The following is a 26336-nucleotide window of genomic DNA, read 5'->3' on the forward strand; positions in this document are numbered from 1 at the left end:
AACTAGAAAGGGCTGGTTCCTCTTGGTTTTAATAGCTGATCCTTCAGAGCATTTGGTCAAATGAAAGACTGATAGGAACAGCCTTTTCTGTCTCTGTTTCCCCTCCTTTTCTCATTGTCCCCCTCTCCTCCCTCTGTCCAGCCCGCTATAATGGAGGAAAATGAAGCAAGAGGTTGCAGGGGGCAGCGACTGTGGAGCCAGACATGGAGGGGGTTTACTGCTCTGCAATAAAACAGAACAAAAAACAGAAAAATGCAGTCTGAAGGAGAGTTTTACCTAACTCCAGAGGGGAGCAGAGCAGGGGGCCGGAGTTGGGGAACAAGTGCGTGGACCTTCATGTGTTTGTGTGCACGTGCCCATACGCCCATGGTGCAAAAAACCCTCAGGTATTCAATGTCCATCTAACATAATGAAAATAACACTGCTTATTACCATGGAGACGCTAATCAAAATACAAGTGTGTAATTACTGTAGGTCTGCGCAGGTCAATATTGAAGCAAGGAGAATATTTCTACATACAGACACAGACATGGAGGGAGCATCAAGCTGCTGTAGCGGCATGTCTATCCGGGTTATCTGCAGATTATTGACCAGCCTTTAGAAGAATAACTGTGTCAGATAAACTTCGATGTGTACTACTGATTATTTGTATTGTGGTTCGAGTGAGGCCAAAGGATCAGCAGCATCAAATTAGGGCAAAGTTGCTGTACGCTCTTACACAAGCACACATTGATCTACTATCTTAATCCCGCTCCCCTTGTTGTCCCCGCTGTCTATCGATTCTGCAAACTTAGCAGAGAAACACTCTTTCTGCGCTCCAAAGGTCATAGTGAGGGGTTGACTGAGTTGGGTCTGAACTCGTTGTAATAGTGCTGAGGCCAGCACTCTGTGTCCTGACAACGATCATCCGCAACCGGTTTAAATCCCCATAATACCTTAGCCGACCTTAAAGGGTCAATTCAACCAAATCACACAATAAACATATATTTCCTGTTCCTATTCTTGTGAATTTGAGCCATGCAGATTATAGTTTCTGTTTTATTAACGAAGGCTGTGGTGCTCTAATCATGGGAAATTGCATTTTAAAAACTGGACAGCCTAGTGTTTGGATTTCGGATGTGTTTCCTTGTTACTAAAGATATTCACACACTTCACTGTCAGTAATTTTCTGAGAAAATATTTCTTCAATAAAAGTAGTTCCAGTGATTGTTTTGTTTGTAATTTGGTGAACTGACTCTTTAAATCGATAATCAATAATAATAAATAAATGATTTGAGATGGGTGATTAGCACAGAAAACAAAGCAACTACCAAGTTGGTGCTTCAAATAGATTAAAACTACTTGTTATAAGACTATCTCATACATATAATGTAATTGGATATCATAAATATATGTCATCTTTGCCTGAATTAATAACTAAAGTATATATTTAATATCATTTAATAACCAAATTATATATCCACAAACTTGGCAGCACTCCTTGACCTGCACCTGCATTCAGAGTGCACCTGGGCGATCAAACAGCACACACACACACACACACACACACACACACACACACACACACACACACACACACACACACACACACACACACACGCTATTCTCACTGTGAGAACTCTTTCCGCTAGCCTCCCCTCCCTCCATCCCTCCCTCCGCCTTCATTAGCCCCACAGGTGTGTTTTGTGCGTGGTACTGACCCACTACGTCCAGGGTGTAGGTGTGGTTGATTCCTCCGAACTCGTTGTCCACCAGACAGGTGTAGTTGCCCTTGTCCGACGGCACCACGCTCTCCATGATCAGGGTCCAGTGCTGGATACGCACCTGTGTTAGAGAGGCGGGGGTTTCTTGTTACACACACTCATTGATACGCACACACACATTTAGAGAAATGCAGGTGACATTAACAATGAGAAAGATGAAAAAAGAAAATTGCAGAGGGGATTTGGTCGGAAGAGTGAAAGACGAATGCTGGAAAACAATATTGAGGGAGATGACAGATTCCACCAGAATGACTCTGAAACATCAGAATAATAAATAATCTAATTTATAAAATAAATCGTTTTGGTTCAGAAAAGTAGACGTAAATGGATAAAATGGAATAGGAAGTTGTTTATTCAATTTAAAGTACAAAATACACCTAACTGAGTCCCCCATACTTCCCCTGTAATCATCTAATTTGTCTGTCTGTCCCTGTTATCTTGTGTGGTAAACCCCACCCTTGAACTCTAAAAGACACAGTTTTCACACTCATTCATAATTGTTTGAATAAAAGCTTTTACCCCTGTGTGGAATCCACAGGTGTGAACTAACAATAGTGTTTCCGTCTGCACACTGAGCAGAGACTCTAGCTACTGCTTGTATAGGCCTACATTTCACACAATGGAGAGATTATGCCACAGGGCTGGGCTCAGGTACAGCTTTTGTCCGACATTTGTTGACAAAAGGGAGAAACGAGCTGCCCGTAGTGTATCTGATTGAATGAATGTATCATTTCCGTCACGTCGTGGCTGTTTTTTGTCTACGCTCGTAACGAGTCTGCTGAAATCTACATCAACATAATGTGCTCCTAAACTTTCCTGGCAGGGAGATGTGTTTCCTCGTAAACCGTCAGTCATTAGCCAGGAAGCTCAGGCTCGTTCAGCATCACTGGATCTTTTCATAAATTAATTTAATAACCGTCTGATTGAACTGTTAGTCCAGTATCAGTACGCCTCTAGCATATACAATAAAATGCTATTTGTTAAGAGAGAAAGAGAAGAATTTAGGGGCAAAATAACTAAAGTGCAATCCAAATAGAAATTCTTCTACTTGACTAGTTGTAGCTGATTTCATACTTTTTTATACAAAGAGGAAATAAAACACAACTGCATTAACTTCATTTTCCCATGACATAGAGAATCAGGTATTTTCAGCACATATAAATCAACTCCGACTGCTTTATTTCCCAAAACGGGACTAGGGAGAGACAATTTCACAAGGAACCACAGTATAGAAACTCATTTGTGTCGACTACTGACATCATATCATTATCCTGTTCCTCCAGAGGGTCCTCCCTCCATAAATTAGGCAATACAGTCATTTTTTAAAATGCAGAATGTTATAAACAGAGAGTGAGCAAGCTGCACAGCACATCAAGCTTCTTTAGTTTAAACTTTAACCAGCTCCGCAGTAGTGTTTGTAAATCACATTTCATAACAATGGAATCACATACTCCGACCAAAGCCAGTGGGACCTGTTCTCCCTGATTGAGTTACCTCAGCATTCTCAACTTAGTTCAACCCTGACGCTACCCACCTCCTCTATACGTTACTGTCTGGGGGCATTTAACCCGGGCTTGAGTTTCTTAATTGTTGGGGGTAAAGAACCATTTCGAGTTACAGTCACAGGCTCTGCAAAGTATCCTGGTGAGAGGAGGCGCACGGATGAGCAATTCCAATTTCACACCAGAAACCCTGCCCTCGTTTCCTCTGTCTACTCTCTCCTCCCGTCTCTCCAGTGAAGGGTGGAAAAGGGGTGAAAGGACAGCCAGAGAGAATAATTGGAAGAAGAAGTCGAAACTACATTCAAAAAAGTACTGTAGCACGGAAAGCAGTAAAAAGCAAGAGAAGGTTGACATTTGTCATAAAACGTATGATGTATGACTGTTTACCCTACCTTATACCCTCCCATGCGGTCCTCTTGGCGGAAAGGCCTGCTGTTTTTAAGCCAGCGCAGTTTAGGCCGGGGGTTGCCTCCTGCAGCACAGCGGAACTTCACTGTGTTGGCAGCTGGCACCGCATGCAGCCTCTTCTCCATCTTTGCTGACGAGGTCCAATATGGAGCGCCTACAACCAGAGAACAGTTGGTGTTCAGTCAGGGTGAGATTTCATTAATCATGTCTTCAGCATTAATAGTTTGGCTTCAGGGCCTTGGACTGGCTAAGGCAGATATACATGGAAGCGTGACTGCAGAGGAGCCAAACCTGAACCATTCCTAACACTCCCAGAGCTCCACACTCACACAGTTAAATAAAAACACACACTTTCCCTGTAGGCTCGGCGGGGTGTTGCACAGGGGGGAAAAACATCAGCTCTGAGGGGAAAATGTGGCTGGGCGTTGCCAAGAGGGTAACTAGACCATCACATTCAATTTCATCTCATTCCACTTACCAGCTTTTTTCTCTCCCTCCACTTCCTCCAATTACCATAGCTCGCCTGCTTATCTGCCTGTCACTTGGCTAGATATGGACGGCAGGGCTTATCACCGTTGGAAAAATCATTATGTGCCATCAGGGGAGAAAATGAATGTCACGTTTAACGAAGGATCCCAGAGTTCTCAACCCACACTTTTGTCCAGATTGTATCAACGGTTACTCTTTCTCCTACTGAAATCTGTCATCTTCCTCATACTCTGGTTCCCCATTTTCTGTTTCTCTGTCAGCTGGATTTTCCTCTGAGCCCCCAGCCCGCTCTTTCTCTCTGCACCTGGGAGTGTGATTGCCTAAGCAGATGGGGCTCAGAGGGGAAGAGAAAGTCAAAGTCAAACAACAACCCAAACGGTCTTCCACACCATCACTTCCTCTCTATATAGCAGGAGTACAAGCAACAGAGGGAATACCCACAGATAAGCCCACTACTGACTTTAGTATGACCCTCAAACATAAGTTTACATCCCAGGAGAATATTCCCCCCTCTCTCTTTCCAATCTGCATACTATAAGACACCTCCCATCATTCTCTCTGGCACGCACAACCAGACAAGTCGCACATACTTGGAGAGTAAAGTCAGTAAATTGCACTCTTCCTTCCTGAATTGGTGCGTACGGTTAAGTGTTCCAACTATAATTAGGCACTCCCGTTTCTTCTTCTTCCTTCTCACTCTCACTATCTGTGCCTCACTTCCTGCATCTTCACCTCTCAGTCCCCCTTCTATTCCTCTTCATTCCCTCTCCCTGTCATCACTCCGTCCGGTCAGACAGAGACAGATTAGTTGGAGACTGGCCCATTGCGAGGCTGTCTCTCCGAAACGACCTCTGACCCCAAACTGGATCGGAGGATGAGGTTGGGACATGAAAGGTGAGCGGTGCTGTTTTCCCATGCTCTCCGTCCGGAGGGGCAGCACTTCAAACGAGACGACCCCCAGACCTCTCTCCAGATGAAGCCAAACTTTCACTGGCCCAACTGCTGCGGACTCCAGGAACCCCCGCCTCCCTCCAAAGCCCCATGCATCCGGATCCCCACTCACGGCTGTTTATCCTAAGCTGGCCTGGGGTGAGCTGAGGTTATCGAACTCCTTCGCTATGAGTCAAGATTTATTTATTTTTTCCTCTGGAAAGCTCAATCCATCAGTGACCCAAAGTAGTATTTCAACATTGAAATGTTTTCTCGTTAAACTGTGAAATCCTCCTCTTTACCGTGCACCTAAGCAAGCTGAACAAGGACATGCAGGGGCCACTGTTGGAGAAACTACGTGAGATTTTGAGGATACACTTTCAATGTATCTCCAAAATGTCAGTTTGTTATGATCAGAAACACCCTAGTTTTAAGCTTTGTGTCAATGGGTTTTAGTTTTTGCTAATCCAAAGTTTTAAAAGTGATTAAGAAGAAGGAGATGTTTCTCCGCCAACAAACAAAATCAAGTAAAGCTAAATCCTGAGTCTCACCAACTCAAACAAGTGAGTCGAGCTCAGATAAAATAGAAATACTGAAATCACTGTTAAATATGTGAAATAGCCAAAACTGCTCAAACATTGGCACACCTTTCGTGTGTTCATAAAGGACCCCCTTACCCATTTTGGGAAGCTGATCGAGTCTTTAAAATGTTTTAGTCAAAACTTTTTTCTCGTAACTTTTTTACTACTTTTTTCTAGAAATCATGACTTCATTGTCATAAAATATGTTGGTCATAAACTAATGACTTTATTTATAAAATCGCTAAGGCCTCAAACACTGTTTATTGTATTCAATAGATTGATTTTTCCGCTTCAGTACCCATAACAGCATATAGCAGGACACCAGGGAATATCTAACATTTGTTTATTATCAATATAACAACTATTTTCTCTGGGCTGTGTATGAGTGCTTTATGTTACAGACTTAACATTAGCTGGTGAGACAGAATTGATTTTCCATTAAAATCCTGCTGTGCAGCTTTTCCTAAAGGGGAGGCACTATGACAGTGAGTGATGATGTAACAATAATGTGCAAAGTCGTCAACGGGACAGAGACTTTGTAACAACAACAGGACTGAACGCAGAAAGCAAAGCTCCACATGGCTCTTAAACTTCATCAGTGTTACCCTCCTCCACCCTCACCCTTCCCTTAAACTGCCCTCACAGGTTCCCTGTAGAGGCTCTTTCATGTCTCCTCTAATAACACCACCAACTGCTGACGATGGACAAACACTCTGGAAGGGCTTTTGTTGTTCAATCTTCTACACAAAGTCAAATCAAAATGCTCTTATTTGCAGTGGCCTGCTGCCCAATGCATTCTGAGAGCTCCAAAAGAAAAAACAAGAAAAAGCCACGAACATAAAGCTACACCCCGCACTCTCCACTCTCGTTCCCTCCCACGCCTACACTCACCCCCCTCCCTTGCTCCAGTCCTGGGCGCCTCGACCAAGGCTCCACGCCATGCTCAGAGAAGTGCTGGTACTGATCCAACAACACCCCCCACCTCCTATTTTCCTTCTCCTCTTCTCCCCCCTTCTCTTAATATTAATCTCGGTTTTGAATTTTCAAAAACACACGGCGAGAAAACTTGACTGTACTGCCAGAACAGCTTTCCCTTTGTTTTCAAACTGCTTATTACCAGCAGAATGGCTGGATCTTTTCCCTCTCCCCCATTTTCTTTCCTTTTGCTGAGTTCCTCTCTCTCTCCCCCATATTTAATGGATTTCAGGCAATTACAGTCAGCCCAAAAGTGGAGGAGGAGGACTCACGGTGAGACGCAGTGCGTGTGGAGAATTTTAACAAGATGTGGAAGCCCTCAGCTTTACTCCAGTGAGTGTATGTGTGCGCATGCATGTGTGCACGAGGCTTCATAACCACATTACTAGCCCAGATTCTCAACAATGCACAAACTTGGGTAAAAAAACTTTCTCTTTCTCACACACACACATACACACACACACACACACACACACACACACACACACTCACACGCACGCACACGCACACACACACACACGCACGCACGCACACACAGGTCCATCAGGTGGGTAACTGGGTCCAGATGGGTTGTCTTTCATAATGGATGAGCCCAGCTGACTGACTGACTGGCTGGCTCCATGAGGCCTGACTACCTGAGGGACACTAGCTGAAGGAATGTCAGGAATCTTTGTATTCCCTGGAGAGACACACACACACACACACACACACACACACACACACACACACACACACACACACACACACACACATCCAACATGCACTGCAAAATCTCATAGTTTAAGCCTAGACAGGAATGCTGAGCTATAGCATAGCAGAGATGTGGGTGTAGGGCAGAGCTGACAGGAGTTTTGGCTTTGCTAACAGCTGTCTCCTCACAATCACAAAATAACAGAAACCATCCGATTTCTCTCCTTCCTTAATCAAAAGTCTGAACTGTGGTAATAAACAGTGACAAAGCTTTATGGATTATATATTTTAGGGATTAAGTCTTTGTAAGTGTTCAGCTATCACAAACAGCATTCCAGACACGCTGTTAGGGACTGCTCATTACTGTGTTAGACCAGGACATGGCTTCAAAGGTATGTAAAATTCAGGCTCTAGAAATGGGGAGATATGCTACTTTAAAGTAAGGCTGCAACTCATTTATTTGCTAGATTAATCGATTAATCAATGATTTGGTCTATAAAACGTCAGAAAATTGTGAATAATGTCGACCCCAGTTTGATGACTTTAAATGTCTTGGTTTGTCTAAAACCCAAAGATATTCAGTTTAATATGCTATAAAACAGAGAAAAGCAGGAAATCTCCATATCTGAGAGGCTGAACAGCATTTTGTGATTTACCATATCAAAATAGTTTATTATTCTTTCTGGGATGAGGAGGTAAAATGTGGGTATTTTCTCATGAATGAGGGTCATGCATTTGCTATTTTTACTCAGAGAAGGTCGTGAATGAGGGTTGAGTTCAAGATAGAAACAACGTCTCACAGACAGAGAAAGAGAAAACCGGGTCAGATCAGTGCGCACGGGCACTGAACTGTTTTCGGTTTTCACTTCTACTGTCTCTTAATGTGCCTTGCTCGAGTGGGAGTTGGTGAGGAAGGGCAGCGCATCATTAATTCTTTGATCCCTATTTTCGTTCCTCCTATACTCACTTATCTGCTCTCCGTCCGCCCCAGTGTCCTCCGATCGCTCTGTATCGTCCTCATCATCCCCCGACGAGATGGCATCTGCACAGAGTAACCACGGTTACTGCCACCCTTTCGCAACCCGCATGCACACCCGCACAGTATCGCATGCACAAATGTTCATGCAGTCGTTTTGTCGCACATTTGCACACACAAACATGCTAGATTGGGGCACTTTTTTTTGGATAAATCTGGTCCTATGCTGCTGTAGTTGCACACACACACATTAGACCTCAGAGTCGTTCAGAAAGAACAGAATTCAGGCTAGTCATCCCTGAACATATCTGCTCCATGGCCACTTCCACTTGGACTCAACCAAGCTCAGCTCAACCCTAAATCTCCAAACTCCCTGTCCCATCCTGACCTGGCTTATCCCTGACTCACCTGTGACATTCACTATGAAGCAGACCGTGTCTTTGCCCACGCTGGTGCAGGTGTACAGGCCCGAATCCTTGACCGTGGCATCGCGGATCTGCAGCACCTCCTGCTCTATCACCGTGCGATTGTTGGTGCCCAGAGAGCTGCCGTCTTTGGTCCAGGTAATGGTCCCCGTCTGCGGCAGAGGGCAGCTCAGCTTCAGCAACTCCCCCGGGTGCACTGAGCACACCGTGGGCTTAGAAATTTGGTATTTGTTCGAGGCCTCTGCAGAGCGAATGGGGGGGGGGGGAGGAGGAGGAGGATGGGGAGGAGGAGGAGGGGGCAAAGGATAGTTGGAGGAGTAAGAGGGAGCACAAGAAAGAGGAAAGAGAGGTGGGAGAGGAAGAAAAAAGCCATAGTGTAAGAAACAGAAACAAAAACACCACATAACCCCCAACTTGTGCAGGAGGAACAATACAGAAAAGAGGATGCCCATTTATTTATTTTTAAACCGTCACACCCAACATGTGGTTACCACAAACTCCCAGCCAGTCATTTGAAAAGATGCCCTTAGAAAATACCACTGTTCTGATATCAAGTGTGCAGTGTGATTGGCATTTATAGATTCAGAGCATGCAGTTACGGCTAAAGCAGCATGTGTAGAGGGGGGGAAACAATCGATGCTGTGCGAGCAGGTGAGAATTGGACATCACTGTGTTGAGAGACAGCCTCCACCCCCACCACCACCACCCATCCATTTTAGCATAGATGCCAAGCAGCCAATGTCTGTAGGTGAGTAGGAGCAGTACATACAGATATCTGCAGCCTAAAAAAAGATAATAAAACTCAAGCACGTCTGCCCATCAGAAAGGAAAGCAGCCAGAAAGGTCTGGGATGGAAGCGGTTGTCAGGCAGGGGAAGGGAGAAGAGGGAAGGGGAGGGGGCGCTCTCTTTTTTGGCGTTCCTTTTGGGTTTGACTGCGCCTAAGCTTCGAAAACGTTGACCTGGCTGTAGCCTACCGGCCAAGGCACAGAGCAAGAAACTCCTGTCGACTCCAAAGTAAAAGAATCCAAGTTCGCCTGTGAGCATGTGTGTACACCGTGTCCTCTGACTTGTACAACTGCACGGAGAGAACGAGGTGAATGTCCACTATATCAAAGGGAATTCTGAGTGTCCGTAGCGGAGCCTGCACTTCTACATCAGGATGGATTTTAACTCTTGAAAATGTTGAGCAAAAGGGGGAAAACCTGCCTGAAATACAAGCTCTCTTCAGTCATACACACCGAAGCCAATTCCAGTTACCTTGAGGCTCTTCCAGACTTTAACACGCACACATTCATGCATAAATGTGCACATTCACTCAGCTCAAACGTAGATATCTTTGCAACTATCCACAGTGAGAAACAAAACTGGAAGAAAATCTCTTTCTTCAGAGGGAACTGAAGGAAAGGGGCAAAGTATTTGAGGGGAGGGAAGTAGCAACAACGGAAAAGCAAACGAAAAAGCCAATGATGAAGGAATATGTAGTGTTTGGCTGATATGTGTAATTATCGAGGCAGTGGCACTCGCAGCCTTTCCAGTATCTCAAAAACAACATTCCACCCCTACCCTGCCCTACGTGTGTGTTAAATGTAAAGTATACACACACACTCCAGCCTCGACACGAAGGGAAAGTCATTCCGCCACAAGCCAGCAGTCGAGGCATGTGCGCAAGCCTCTAAACGTTCCCCCTGGGCAAGTAGACACACAGGTACAGTCCTTTTTCTTTTTCTCTCCCTCTTTCCTTCGATCCGGAAATAATTACCCCTCCCTCCCCACCCAGGACTGAGTGTGTGGTCTGATAAGAGGTGGAGCTCCTGCGCTGATTGATGGGGAGCTGTCTCCGCTACCTTTTTTACGACATGGTTTTCCACACCGGGGGCCACTGACTTTGCTTTAACATTATTACTGGCTTCAGTTTTTCCCTCTGCTGTTTAATTTTAGAGATTAAGAGATGTCGTAACTACCGGGAAACCAAACAGTGTTGCTGGCAGGGAGGATTTCAAAATGGTGAGGGCTGACGCAGCAACGCAACACCTGGAACATACATACACAGGCTGCACTGTCTGTCAGCACACTGAAGAGAAAGGGAGGGCACTGAGGTGCTTCATAGAAAGATGATACTCATACAGACACAAGGAGGTAAACATGGAAAGGAATCTCTCCAAATGGCGCGTCTGATTAAAGAAAGCATGAACGTGTTAGTTTGGTCTTCATCATCTCTTATCACTGCTGTGTCCATCTGTCCCCCTCCATCAACTCCTCCTCCTACTCCTCCTGTTGTTGCTGCTCCTTCATTTCCTTCTTTCACCTTTCTTTCAGCTTTGCCCTCTGCTTCCCCCTTCCCACACGCCTCCAGCCCCCGCACCCCGCTGACCCTGCTGACCTAACCCTGACCCTTCCCAAACCTGTTGACACCTCCAGCATGCCCGATTGTTCATGGGAACCTGTGTCACGTAAACACACACACACACACACACACACACACACACACACACACACGCAGTGAATGCAGAAAGAACCTAAAGAAACAGTTGCACACACTGAGAAAATAGTAATAAATGTATCAGACACAGACACACTGACTCACTCACACACACCTTCCCAGCTCTTGAAGAGAGTTTACAAAGGTCCAGGGATGCATGCTCAGTTGAAGAGTTGAAACACTTCACTGCAGATTTTTCATCTCTGCAAAGTTTCATCTGCCTCTGCACCACAGGAGGGGGGCGGGGGCCTCTCTATCTCACACACACACACACACACAAACACACACTCGTGCTTTTGCTCGATTTCTATCAAGCAGCTTTTCCCTCTCCCCTCCCTCCATCATCACTATCATTGTGCCTCTCTTCTCTTGAAGCACACCTCCATTTCAAAACCCATCTCTCTCGTTCTCTGACAGCTATTGCAAGTTTCTATCGGGTGTGATGCACTCATCCCTATATCTCTTTGTCCTCGTTCATACCGTCCTGGCTAACAATAATTTGTCTCGCATCCTCGAGCTTCTGCGGCAAAATGCAGCAAGCAATTCCCACCAACGTCTTATGCTCGTCTTTCTGTGTGTCTGTCAAGCCGGCGAGAGCCATTCAGGCATATTGGCAAAGTGGCGAGGGCGAAGTTTACGACAGACGTATATATGATCGTATGAATTTACTTCTGCAGAAAAGCACATTCAGCTGCAAATCTGTTCTCCCATCTCCTCCCTGTCGTGTTCTGCACAATGGGAAAGGGGAACTTAATGTAATGACTGCCATCTCGAAGGCACACACTCAGCATGCATTGCCCACACACACACACACACACACACACACACACACACACACACACACACACCCTGCCAAATTACATTATCTCTGCTGCCCTTCTTATCCCTCCCCTTTTCCTCTTTTCCTCTGTATCCTCCTCACGTAGTCAAATCCCAGGACTTTTCTCCCCTTTTTTGTCTCTCCCTCTTTTCTGATGTCAGTGTCTTTTCAAATTCAAATCCTTCCTTAGCTTGTTTTTATTATGACAAAGGAGCAGCTCCATGAACTGGCTCCTGCTGGCGGCCATGGCAACAGCCCCTCCGCTTCACCCACCCCTTCACCCCTCATCAAGGCATTCTCTGAACCCCAACCGACCCCTCTAACCCACGGGCTAACCCCTTATCTCCAAAACATCATCTTAGGTTGAAGCTCTAGTGAATAGAGCTTCCCTCTACTTAGCTCTTGCTTCTAAAGATTAACATATTTTTATTATAGATGAATCTGCCAATTATTTTTTCCCATCACAACTTCCCACAGCTCAGAGTAACATCTGTAAATGTCTTGTTTAGCTCAATTAAACAGTCTGAACTCCAATGATATGCAGTTTACAATGATATAAAACAGAGTCCTCCCATTGGAGAAACTGGAACCAGAGAACGCTTGGATTCTTCTTTGAAAAGATTACTGACATGATCAACTGATTATCAAAACCGCTGTTTAGTTTCAGATCAGCTTTAAACTTTTACATTAGAAGTGCCACTTTTTTCAGAAAGGTGAGCATGCAGGAGGTTTAGTGCCTTATACTAAAACAAATCAAAGGATGATCTATCATCCTAAGCACTACAACTACTCTAAAAAACCTATACACAAGGTGTAACATTATCTAGTTAAAATGCATACTTGTGCATCATTATTTTTGCGTCAGAGTCTAGTTTCTTAATCTATGTTTATTTATTTTTTCAGTGGTTTCAGTCAGTGTTTTTCCTCCATCATCCTGCACCTTATCCATGCTGACAGTCCACTGAGACCTGTGGCTCAGGCTGGCACAGCTAGTAGCTCTTCCCAGCCTCTTATCAGACAGGTGTGAGATTGAGCGGTGGAGTGACAAGGTATTTTCTGGCACATCAGCCAAGGCAAACAACAGTCCACACACTCAAACCTTCCAGATTAACACCGGCCAACGGCAGGCTAATAAAAGTCATTGTGTGAAGGCCGTATATTCAGCCCAACTGCTCCCCCAGCACACCAGCGGCCGACACACTGCATTTGTTTAGAGTTCAGTTCCATTGCCATCGCCACAGTCACAGTCACACACACACAGGCACACACTCTGTGTCATTAACCGGCCAGCTGACTCTTTTATACTTTTACCACCGCACTCCTACTGTGTAGATAGCACAGTGTTACAGATAATAAGCCTGCAACTCCCTCACATTTCCACCTTCACATACAACTACTGAAAACAATGATCTTAATTAGCAGTCTATAATCATCATGGCTGTTAATGCAATAAAGATAATTGCTACTATGTTTAACACAAGCTGGCTGTGTATCTTATTAAATAATGTACAACAAACCAGTTGATTAAAATAAGTCATGCAGCAAATAAATACAGAAAAGAAAGCAATTTATTTTCCTACAGTGCCAAGAAACTCTTTAAGGAATAAAACTTTTCTTCGGTCGACAAGCATCCATTCTTTTTGCCTCCATGTTGATCAAAGCATTTTGCTGAGTTTGGCAGGGATCGCATGGAAGTACAGCCAAACCATGAGCTGACTTTCGTCAGCTGCGCTCACATTCAGCCTTTGTTCCAATGTGCCACATTTATTCCGCTTTAAATGCAATGTGAGAGCAGAGAATGCCAATGTTAAAGACACACACCTGCTGTGTTTGGTACCATTGTTATTCAGCTCCAGTCAGAGTATTTTAATCACGCAGAGTGCCTGGACAAGGTAAACACACTGAAGTGGCTACAGGGACAACAATAGGTCTGTTGTGGAGGCCTTAACCAGCGCACTCGCTCTTCTTCTACTGTTACACCGGCTATAGGTAAACAAACTAGCAGGGCCACCAGGAGTGCAGGCGTAGGCTCTATAGAGACAACATTGATATGCGATCTGACGAATCTACAGCAATTACTGCTCCCACACACACAGGCAAGCGGTGTGACCCAGGCTGCAGGGCAGCAAAGGGGGAGGCGGGGCCAGCCAGCCTGTCTCCCTACAGGTGTCACCAGCGCTGAACATCAGGAAGGAGATCACAACAAAACCGGAGCTGGACGCATTGATTCAATCACAACACACAGTCAAAAATCTAATGTATGTTTGCCATGTGCAGCAGGGAAACTGACTCGGGGATCAGATAAGCAGGCTAGTATCTCTGTGCTCTGTTGATCCTGATCATGTGACCCCCAGGTCTAGCCACTTAATCTCCAGTCACATGACTTCACCGCAGCCCAACACTCCGTAATCTCTCCATCTAAAGGAGAAGTCAAATATCCACAAATCCTCTTAGACTTTTCCTGGAGGATTGTATAACTAAAGAAAAAGAGAAAACTCTCTCTGTGGCCATGTAGCGTAGCGTCCGGGCCATGTGGGGCTCTGAACCCGCAGGCTTGGAGCCAAACAGTATGTGACAGAGCAGGAGAGGAGAGCTACGCAAGGACGATACCTGACCTCTATGGCAAAGGGCAAGACCAGGTACAGAGTGTGTGTATGTGTGTGTGTGTGTGTGTGTGTGTGTGTGTGTGTGTGTGTGTGTGTGTGTGTGTGTGTGTGAGAGAGAGAGAGAGAGAGAGAGAGATGGGGGAGGTGGCTTAGAAAAGTGATGCTCTGTTGTTGGCCCAACTTACAATTAGCATGCTGATTAAAGCCCAGGAACAAAAGGCTTTGGAATGTGAGTTACCATCCATCACAACAACTCTAATTAGCTAGTCTCTGGCCAGACTGGAGACAGAAAATGGAGAAGAAGAAAAAGCTCTCACAAAAATGTTTCTCTAAAGGTTTTGTTTTACCAAAAAAAGAAATGTACTTTCAAATATTACAATTCTCAAACTTTGCCAAAAACGCAGCAGTCGTGACTGGAAGAAACAAAACAAAGCCCTGAACTCTGTCTCCTAATTTCTCTCTTTCGTTCCCTCTTTATGCTTCTTTCCAGGCGAGCAGGGCATGAGAGAAATGCCAGGATAAACACTGTCCCACCCTCTTTCACAGCTCTCCCTTGTCCTTCCACACGGGGTCTCAAACCTGCCTTTAACACTCAAGTATACCCTGAACTACGACAGACATCGGCAAGAGAAATAAAACAAAAAAGTGTGAATCACACGCCTCACGGTGAGAAAACAAGAGGCACGCCATGCTGAGGTTTGTTGTTTTCCTTCAGTTTATTTATTTTAAACCCCCTAAAAATCTTACATGAATTCCTTCTACATGTTAGTGAGGTTCGAGCGGATAGAACGGCTCAAAAGACTTTCTCCGCATGAAACTTCACATACTCACTTGTAAGTGTTCAAGTGACATTGGAAACAAGTTGTGTGTCACATCAAATGGATGAAACTGTAGCAAACTAAATATACCACATTTGGTTGGAGGCCAATCGTGGATTTTTATCCATCGACGTTTAAGTTGGATAAGAACAGGAATTCTCAGGAAAGAATGAAGAAGGTCGTAAACTCTGAAGTCAGGTTTAAGGGGGGGGAAACAAACTTGACAGACCTACACCTTCTCTCTAAAAGCAAACCAAACAAATGTTTCCCCCCCCTGCTCCACCTCCCACACTCCCTTCCTATCCCCCCGTTGCTTACCTTCAGGTTCCAGAGTGGCCTCCTCTTCCTTGGTGGCGGTGAGAGGCGGCCGGGCCACGCTCACAGTCAGCAGGGACAGCAGGACAGCGGCCAGCAGCCAGGCCCACGAGGCCATCCCGTTAGTGGGGGCAAGTGCTCCCCATACCCCCCTTCTCCACCTCCCCCTGGACACTGATCCCATCTGAGGGAGTCCACCCAACCATCAACTGCTGCCGGGTCGGCCTGTCACTCAGTGGAATTCACCCAATCACCTGGGCTGAGAGCTGAATGAGAGAGAGAGGGAGGAAAGGAAGGTGGTGGCGGAGTGATGATTGAAAAGGGAACAGAAAGATGTCAAAAAATTAGTGTGGAATCATTTCACAGGACTTGTTTCGGCACTATATTTCTTCCTTACTTTAGTTGTTGACAAAGTGACACAGAAAAATGAAGCCGAGAAAGCAACAGAGTGCTTCAAAATGCTGTCAAACAAGCCGTGCCACAGTCAGACATACCGGAGCTGTGAGGCAGTCAACACACAACCAACCTGCATCTATCTTTGTTTCTCATCTATAATTATAGACTTTGCATGAAATATGTTTTAAAGAAGCAAATTAAGAGCTCTGCCTCATTGTTCGCAGTCTAACCAGTTTGATGTCTCCCTGAGTCACACTTCTTTGCAGTATTTCTCAAAGGTTAGACCTTTTTAAGTTTATTCAAATGTGATTTCACACAAATCTGATGTGTTTTCAATACAATATGTTCTTGACGGATGAGGCATAATATGTTTTGAAAATATCCCTGGCACAGGATGGACGGCATATCAGCCAATGTGGCATTTCATTTAGCTGGACATCGTTTATTCCCACACAACAGATGCGCCAAACCTGTTGCTCGCGCTGCTGCACCCGTGTTAATTGTATTCGTAGGAGGCTTTAATTGCATTTGCTTGACTTGATTATGAAAACCAGCAAGGCTTTAATTGAAATGCAATATTGCAATATTGGACACACACACACACACACACACACACACACACACACACACACACACCAATCTGTTTAGCCAGACATCTGCGGATCAACCGTTTCGAAGTGTCTCTGGAGGTTTGCTGAAGTCACGCTTCCCTGCGCTCCTTCTGCTCCAGCTGGACGTATCGATTAGTTTTTACCCGCAAAAACACATGTAGTTTGAGTTTTTAGACAGCCATTCGGGAAACGTGCAACCTGAATGATCTTTAATTCATCCCTCAGGGACAACACGCGCGATACGGACGGACGCGCACATGATGCAAGGGTGAATCCATGAATGTTATCCTGACATATTAACTTTATTAGAGGCATGCACTGGTTTGATTTTGCAATTAAGGGGAATATTTCTGCATAGTTACAGGTCAGGCGTATGAATTATTAATGAAATGTAAACCAATCAGTATAACAATCGCTTACCGCTGTCTGAAAACTTCAGCAGGATGCATTACCCTGAAACCTCCATTCGTTTTACATCTTTTAAGTGTCTAGAGCACAATAAATAAATACTGGATTATTATGCAGCTATCAAATAACACCACACTCAGAGAACTGAAGGGGTAAGAAGACAAAATAAAGCTAAAACACATGAAACTAAAGAGAAAAAGGTTTAAGGAGTTGTAATAATGTGCTCCTCATTAAAAAAGAAACGTCTTTAAGCACGTTGCGACATGACATTTTGGGTACATGAAGACTCCATACATGACCACAGCCTTCATTTAAACCGGGCTTTGAATGACATTTCTTGGCACTGGTTGAATTCCTATTGAAATTCAAATCAGTTGGCTTTTTCCACAATGGGGGCTCATTTGGAACTGCTCGGTGATTTAGGGCTCCGGCACCAAGCAGTGAAAAAACAACTGCGGTCACGGGATAATTGGCACCATAAATGCAATGTAGAAAATTAAGCAAAGTAATAAATAACCAGGACACTTGTTAATGGGCCCTAAAGTGATGATGCAAGGTGCTTATAGTTCCTTGTCTTCTAAAATAAACAAGGGTGGATTTCACTGATTTGACTTCAATGAAGGATTGAACATAGCCTATAAATAAAGCATATTGCATTATTGTGTTGGGTGAGAATTTAGGAAGATATCAAATAACAAACTTTATGGAGAAACTTTGGGAACAAAATGGAATTATTGGTTAGAAAACTAGAAGTAATCACATGTTTCTTATTTTGTCGTGTGGCAGTAAAGAAAAAGAAATAGTAGCCTACACACGCAGAGCGTTTATTCAAGCCTATTTGTCATGACAGCCGAAACCTTGACAGATGAGATAGTGAGGAAGCTTTTGACATAAATAGAAAATACTTACCAGGGAGGAATAAAATCGTGGAGATCTCTGTTTTGGCATGCACGGATAAGGGAGGAGAGAGCATGAGCTGAATCCAGAGGGAGGAATGTCTCCAACTCCACAATGCACCAACAAAAAAATCTGCGAGGCGCTGCCTTTTCTCAGTTTACTATTCCACAATCAGCCGGCATCAACTCAGATCAGAGGATAAATTCCAAACCCGACTGGCATCGTAGTCCAATGCCATGCAAAGAAATCCGAGTTCACACGCGTTATCCCTCATAAACAGCTCGGAAAACCATACCGCTGTCCTCCCGAAACTTTCCTCCCCGTCACCAAGTTTCTTCCAGGGCGCAAAACATACCCAGTGTTCCCGAGCAGCGCACTTGTCAACTAAATAGAAAGTTTGCAGCTACTACGGAGGTGAAACGGGGTTTACAAGGTACGTGAGGATAGTTGTCCGATGCAAAATGTCATAAAATCCATCAGTGTGCGTTCCCTTGGTGAAATGAGCGTCTTTTGCGTCTCTTTCTCTTCTTCCGCCGACAATCCTCGCACTGTTTCTCAGACGCTTTGTCAGGTTTACTAGGCTTTTTTCTCCTCCTTACGTCTCCACACACTGCCCTCCTCCTTCACTCCAGTGGGTGTCATTCTCCCCCCGAAGCACCCCCAGTGTAATTCGAGCCGCTTCCTGGCCGCAGTGCCTTTGGGCCCTGCCTTCCTCCGCCCATCAAACTGCAGCGCTGCCTGCCTGCGAGAGCCCCTGCTCCCGCTCCGGAGCTGTCAGCCCGCAGAAACAACGCCCCTCAGTGGCCAAGGCAGGATATCTGCGGGAGGAGACGCACACAGTCGCACAAAGCATCCACACACTCAGTTCGGATGCTGCAGTGGTGAAATAAGTATTCAGATAATTTTATTAAGTTAAAATACCACAAAATAAAGTCAGATGTGACCTATTTCAAGAAAAAGTCCTGCAAAAGTACTTGCATTAACCGCTAAATTTACTTTAAGATTTAGCAGAGAAAACATGTTATCAGCTTCTAAATATGATACTGTATAGAGCAAACTACCCAACAAAGTAGTAAAAGGCCAAAATGTTAGAATATACATAAAAAATATAATAAAAAAATATATATATAAAAAAGACTTCTGCAAAAAGTTAAAAAGCCTTTGCTATTTTATGGTGAAATACTAAAAACATCAACAAAGCTTGTACATGTTAAAATAGATCTAAGATCCCAGGCATAGCGACACTAACAGCCCTTGAAAGTTTGAAAGTTGTCATACTGCATAACGAGTACTTTTAACTGTAATACTTCAACTGCAATGTAACTAGTAAATAAAGCTGTCAGATAAATGCATTGAAATATAAAGTAGCACAGAATTGAAATACTCAAATGTTTTCTAATGTACAGTAAATACTTTATTACTTTCAACTGCTGAGATGCTGCCTGAGGGTTGAGACATTGACCCGTACATGCAGCCAGCTTGTGTAACTCATAGCTTGTGACACTTCGGTAAGCCCACTATAAGTACTTTGCTATGAAGTCATCTGCCACTCACTGTTGTAAGAAGGGCAGATGGTGTGTGAAATATGTCTTTCTTTATAGCAACATATTACAGACAGTAGTGAAATTAATTAATATCGTGCTTGCACCTTTACTTGAGTGTTTACATTTGATGCTACTTTACTTCTGCAGGTTATATGTTTGTCTTCTGCAGGTTACATAAAAGCAAAAAGGAACTAAGGTTATAGAAGGTGATAGATGTTTTTTTCTATGATATTGTGCATTTTTGTGGAAATTGGAATAACTGAAGTTCATAACTTTTCTAGAGATCTGTCCACAGCTACCCAGAGAGGCTGAAGGCTGGCCCCTGTAGCTTGTCCCCGACTGCTTCAGACTGTCTCCTGCATTGGTTCAGGCGTTCAAGGCCTCTGAAAGAGACACAGCGGAGGGTGGAAGACTCTAATCTCCACAGACTTTTTTTTTTATTTTTGTCTCACTTCCACTGCTTTTTTACAAGTGAGGGAAAAGTATTCCATTCATTTTGAAAAGAGGCTCTAACAAGGTTTTCTCTCTCTGAGGCAAAGGTTTGGCCTGTGAATGGAGAGTTCTACGTCTGTTTTTCTCTCCTCTCCCATCTCTGCCTCCACCAGTAGAGCCATCAGATAACAGTAGAGCTGACAGGTTGGCCAGGAATAAAGAAGTGAGGAAGGAGAGTTTGACTCATTTTTACAGAGTGGCACAAAATACCTCCTGCTGTTTCTCTCTCTCTGTGTGTCTCTTTTACTCCAACTACATAAGGCTATTTACAATCGCCCAATTTATTTTTCATTGCTCGGGCACCCCACATTTGAAAGAAACCTCATCACGCAGGGACTCATGGGCCTTTGACTGAGAACTGGATGGACTCAATACCCTTGCGCTGTGGTGTCTGTCAACCCGTCCCTCTTCGTCTCCAATCTTTTCTTCACTTCTCTTTCTTCCTTAATCCCTCCTGTGCCAGCAGCCACAGTGTTTGGAATTAGGAAGCAGAGTGAGAGGAGGAGAAAGTGACAAACTAATAGCTTTCCATCCGCATATTAGATGAACATATTGATTCCTTGTCATTGTTGATGGAACTCATGAGGAGGGCAGCTTATTGGAGAGGTTCTCCAAGAACCGTGTGTTAATGGTGGGAATACCTCTTATTGCTGTGAGTGATGTTTGAGGCTGAGCCACTCACCAGTCATTAAATATGCCTCCTGCTGCTATGCAAATCCGAGATGCTGTTAAAGAGAGCTAATCATCAACGAGCCGTTGCCTCCCCTTGTCCACGGGCCGGCTAATTGGTTCACATTAAAGTCCCCCTACACTACAAAATGTGTTTTGCTTATGTTACTTGGGTGTGTGTGCAGAGACATTTTGTGACATCACAACTAGTTCAGCCAATAGTGTTTCAGAATGCAACTTATACAGGTGGGATATGGAAACCTAAAGAACATACACTGACTTCTCGTGGAAGTAGGGGATGTATTGCACCCAGCAACAAACTTTTGATACTTAAAGTCCTTTAAAGAGAGAGAAGTAGATGTGCATCCTGGACTCAAATAGAGTTTGTTGGGTTTGTTGTCATGTCATTGTCATGTTAGACCTAAAAACAAACTGACGCTTTCCAAACCGAAGAGAATTGACTTCTTTTCAAGTCTTTGTCAGGGCATCAAACAGATCTCATGGAACAAGTGTCCATTTAATAGTGTGCATGTTCCACTTGGACATGGTGTTGTGACCTTCAAAGGGTGGACATCATTATTCATAAAAGAGCATTTTCACACGATCTCCAACTTGTTAAGCCTCATTACTATAGTGATAATATTTCACTTGGTGCAAGTAACATCTACCTCTTCAGCCATTCTTCATGGCTTTATGGATAGCAATGCCTGTTGCCAACCACATTGGTCCAGACCAAAATATCTCGACTACTACTGGATTAATTGGCATGATATTTTGTACACACGTTCGTTGTGCCGAAAGGATTCATTTTAATGACTTTTTTGGCGATCCTCCTCACAGAGCCACAAGCATGGCTGCAGGCCTGCTGTTATAAAGGTGTTTCCTACTTTTCTATTGCTTATCGAGGGTCATGCCTCAAACACGTTTTGTTTTAAGCAGCCGCAGTCCTCACAACATATCTTCTCAAATTCCAACAGTGCTATATTAGTGATAACAAAGGCAATGGTTGTGGTGTACGCTGCTATTGGAGGCAATCAACCATTATACAATGCGTTTTTAAACTGCCGCGGCACATAGACAATCCACTTCCTTACAGCAAGCTGGGTCAGAATGGCAGAAACCCTCCCTGTGTGTCTCTGAATGCTATTGAAGCCTAACAGAGATATTCACTGTTGAGAGAACAAAACAGAATTGTTCTCCTTTGGAAGATCCTTCTTTCTTCTTCCTTGAGGGTGCTGCCGTTAATCATGAATGGCAGTGATATGTTATTGTAACTTCCCTATGCCAAATCCCAGTGAGATCCCTCCTTTTTCTCCCGATATATCACTGACACTATATAATTAAAACAACAAACGTGGGTGAGTCATATCCTGCGCAAATATGAAACAAATGCTTAGAGCTGTGTGTGGGGGGGGGGGGGTGAGAAGTAAGAAGTAGACGTACGCCTCAGGGTCTAATTCGAACCATATACTGTAGCTTCTCTGCAGCCATGTGGCGAGGTAAGAGGACCCTGAGAGAAAGTGCGAGGGGAAAGTTAAGGTCTTCGGTTGGAAAGGGGGCATGAATCGGTAGAAACACAAGAAATGTGTTTGAAAATGGCAAAGTATTCTGAGAGAAACCTCTTACTCTTATCATGTGGCCACTCTGGACATCTCACAAAGCGGAGTCGTTTCGCTTTTAGCTCAGGAGGCATCACCTCATAAGTCAGCAGGTCTTCCTCCTCACTGTCACTGATACGCTGTAATAACCTCATCCAGAAAGCCAGAACTCCGCAGTCCTCTCCTCCCCCTCAGCAGGTAACAGTGAGCAGGGGATAGAGGGAGTGGATGGAGGGGGCGTGGAGGGTCAGTCCTCCAGATTCCTCACATGTTTCCACCTCAGTACTCCAGAGTGTTTGAAATAGCTGGGATGCCTGCAGACTGAGCTTGCAGTGGAGCTCAGCTGAAAGGGGAGCACAAGGAGAAGGGAGTGGGGGGGTTGATATTTCCAGCTTGGAAATGGGAGTTTGGTCATTTCAACTCCCTCAAGCTGCATTGGGAAATAGCAGCACAAGAAGCAGAAACACGGGGCGCGCTGCAGCGTTGCAGTATAACTCCTGATCAAAATGTTCCCTCCCACCTGACTGGCACCATAAATCCTAACAAAATAAATAACACAGGACTTTTTCCAGGGAGAAACACAAAGAAATGCAACTTTATACCTCTGTATAAAATGGAGAAAGAATAGAGTTTTTTCCTGCCATTTTTCTTTTCAAACAGTGACAAGGATTTCTCTCTCACTTCTTCACTCTCTCTTTGTCTATGTCTCTCTCTTTTTTTTCACGGTTCAATGGCCACACAACACATAAGCATTATGCTCACACACACACATACAAACATTACACAGCTCATTTGGTTCAGAGAACAGGTCACTTCAGTCATTCTGGGTATGACTCATACTTTGTAAGTCAGGACTTCAGCCCGTGCCTGTGACACGGTTGAAGTCTGGTTTGTTATTCTCCTTAAGCTAACAGTTCTACAACAGCTCAATATTCCTCTTTCGTGAACGCTCATGTCGTGACTGTGAGTTGTAAGAGTTATGTCATCGCAAAGCTAGAGATTCATTAGTTCAGTGACTCAGAGCACAATGTTACTACCAGTAGGAAAGAGCTTTGACAGACTCTACTTTAAGTTAGTCCCTGTGTTGCTATCTAAAGTCATAAGTAGTGAAAATTTTTATCTTAGAAAAAATGACAATAATCATGACGTGTCTTAAAATGTGTCCAAGTTACAGCACCACAAGTAGAGAAAATAAGCCTTGCCAGTAAACTACCTTTTATCCATTCTACAGAAACATCGAACTAAAGTTAGCTACCATAAACTACTGGTCATACTAGACCAAGTAAAGCTGTAGCAACAAAACTTTGCACAATTGTGATTTTTAACGCTTGTGATTAATTCTGTGATTGTTGCCCCTCTCCTATCTGAATGAAGCTACAGTCAGCAGCTGATTAGCTTAGCATAAAGACTGGAAACAGGTACAGCTAGCCTGGCTCTGTCCAAGGGGAAAACAAATATGTCTACCTTCACTTCTAAAGCTTATTAACTCCTAGCCAGGCTTAACTTCCTGGAGTCTCCGCTGATTGGTAGAAACTGGGCAGAGCCAAGTCCAGCACATAAACCCTGGTAAATTAGTGAAATACAGTGTAACCATTTAGCTATGCTAGCAGTTTCCTGGTAGTCTTTGTGCTAAGCTAACCAGCTGCTGGCTATAGCGTCATATTGAACGTACAAATAGAAGAATGGTATAAATTTTCTCAACTAACTCACCACCACAGAGTCTACGGCAGACTATTTAAAAAGTTGGAAATATGTGAGATTTACCCTCAGCATTGAAATACATTTCATCACTTCTTTTTACAGTACGAAAAATCAGACATGCTCAGCGTTATTACTGGTTAAAATGTATATAACGTGCATCCTGGTCCTGCTTCTCTGTTGTCAGAGGGAGTTAGACATTAGCACTGACTGCAGTGATCCCTGCAGTTCCTCCAACCGCAGCAGCAGGAAGTCAGGTTAAACATTACATGTTGTACAGAGCCGAACTATTCCCCAGAACTAGCAGCAGCTCTGAGTGACAACTCACAGGATGTGTTCTTTGTAGTACCTATAATCTACTGCTCTTACCAGCAGCACTATCCACTGCTGTGAAGAGAACTGATTCTATCTTTAAGGATGTCCTCATGGACTTTCTTTTAAACCAGTGGGGTTTCTGAAAGACTTTCACTGCATTTTGAAAGCAGGTGTTCTTTACGCCATTTGAAGACGAGCACAGCCTGTCATCACGCTGATCTTTACAGAGCGCTCTCTGTCGCAGACAGTGATAAAGCAATGACTAAAAATGGCTGAAGAAACAAACCGAAAGTATTAAGGGACTCTACGGAGTGCCCACCTCAGAGAGAGTCATGCATTCCCAGCATACACATAGCTTTTATTGTGATTATAGATCGAGGGAGGCCCAGGGAATAAATCACAAGGTCAGTGAATGGGCTGTCTGACCTTTAACCCCGGGGCAGAGAAAAGACTCTGCTCTATGTCCTGATGTCATCAGCAAGTCATTACCGCCAAGGCTCTCAACACCTCTACCATCCCACCCTAACTCACACTGCTGGGCTGCTATTGGACAAGCGCCATGGACACAGCATCTAAATCATTCTGCAGGGCGGCAGTTATAGACTTGACCTTGGCTTGGTGCAGTTTTCCATTCCCCACTCCCACATTTAACTCTGTTTATTGTTTCTCTGTCCAGTGGCAGGAGCACAAGAAATAATGAGTTATAGGCGGAGTAAACAACACTGCTCCATGTTTTATTTGGTGTTGTTAGTAACATCCAACAACTAATAGAGTTTCTAATGATTCTTTTTCTACTCTATGCTTTTATTTGAAAGAAACTGTTTGTAAAGGACATATTTAGATATGTGTCGGTGGTCCTTCATGGCGGAGCATGTGTGCCCTTGTGTGGTTGACAGAGTTTGTTGAAACGTAACTAAGGCATTGAGGCAAAGCATATGTTTTCTTAAGAGACGATGAGGTGAGCTGAGGTTAACTATTTTGACCGTGAACGCCAATCTAAGGCCTAATTTGAGTTGAGCGGTCTCCTGAGGAGTCACCTCCTCACCAAGGCCCTGACCTTTGACCCCCCTCAAGCTGCTTCTGCACTACATCCAGAGGGGTAGATGGTAGGAAGAGAAGGAAAGTGAGAGAAATATATGTCTAATTAAATATCTCAACACCAACCCTTGTGCATGCATGACAGTACCACAACTTTTACACTCTTTTTTTCTCTGTGTGCATTTGTGCAGTTTCCCGTGCTCAGTAACAGAGGAGTGGCTGTGTAGCTTGACTCAAGGCTTCAGGTTGCAGCATGCCCACCTCCAAAGCACAGACTGACAGATTTACATTGTTGTCTACCACATTGTTCTGCACTTGCAAGTCCTAAGCACGCTGTTGAGCAATGGCATCCCCTGAAAAACCCATTTCTCGGCATCTACTCGTTTCTATTTCTCCCACCCTCTTGCCCACGGCAATGGCAGAAACCCTGAGCTGTGCAAAGCAGGGGAGATTAAAAACTCCTACTAGGCCTATAAAATAACATGTACTCATGAGGGCACCTGGATAGACTCCTCTGCAGAACTGAATGCCTCTCAAGACAAAAGACCTATTGACTAATTCATTTATATAAAAGATTACACCTACACCAACCTTGGAGAAATGCCGGGAAAAGTCTTTACAATTCTCTCCTCATGTAAACAGACGTGCATGCCTGAACATGTGTCGGCTAATGTACACTTCACTCGTTGGAAAACCGCACCGTACAAATAAATTAATCAAGCTGAATGCTACACTTCTTTTCAAAGCACTTAGCAGTGAGGCTGCGCCGTTAGCGCATATTCCATCAATCAAGATCAAATCACTCTGGAAAAATGGGACAAGGCCAACGGGCAGAACTGTTCCACCAGAGCGGCATTTTAGCAAAGAATGATGGAATTGTTAATGCGGTTTG

The 26336-nt window shown here is 44.2% G+C and overlaps 1 protein-coding gene across 5 annotated transcripts in view; it reads right to left on the reverse strand.

Annotated features, from left to right (window-relative positions):
- Positions 1 to 18710, reverse strand: part of fgfr2 (fibroblast growth factor receptor 2) — a 41358-nt gene extending 22648 nt beyond the window's left edge. For all 5 annotated transcript variants that reach the window (XM_029449174.1, XM_029449172.1, XM_029449173.1 and 2 more), the window contains exons 1-6: positions 18103 to 18710; positions 15782 to 16044; positions 8723 to 8980; positions 8306 to 8380; positions 3658 to 3827; positions 1701 to 1824 (exon numbers count right to left, since the gene is read on the reverse strand). In XM_029449174.1, the coding sequence (XP_029305034.1) occupies positions 1701 to 1824; positions 3658 to 3827; positions 8306 to 8380; positions 8723 to 8980; positions 15782 to 15962 (808 nt within the window). In that variant the 5' untranslated portion in view covers positions 15963 to 16044; positions 18103 to 18710. The remainder of the gene's footprint in view (positions 1 to 1700; positions 1825 to 3657; positions 3828 to 8305; positions 8381 to 8722; positions 8981 to 15781; positions 16045 to 18102) is intronic.
- Between the last annotated feature and the right edge of the window lie 7626 nt (positions 18711 to 26336).

This window comes from Cottoperca gobio, chromosome 15, assembly GCF_900634415.1.
Source record: "Cottoperca gobio chromosome 15, fCotGob3.1, whole genome shotgun sequence".
NCBI classification, from domain to species: Eukaryota; Metazoa; Chordata; class Actinopteri; order Perciformes; family Bovichtidae; genus Cottoperca; species Cottoperca gobio.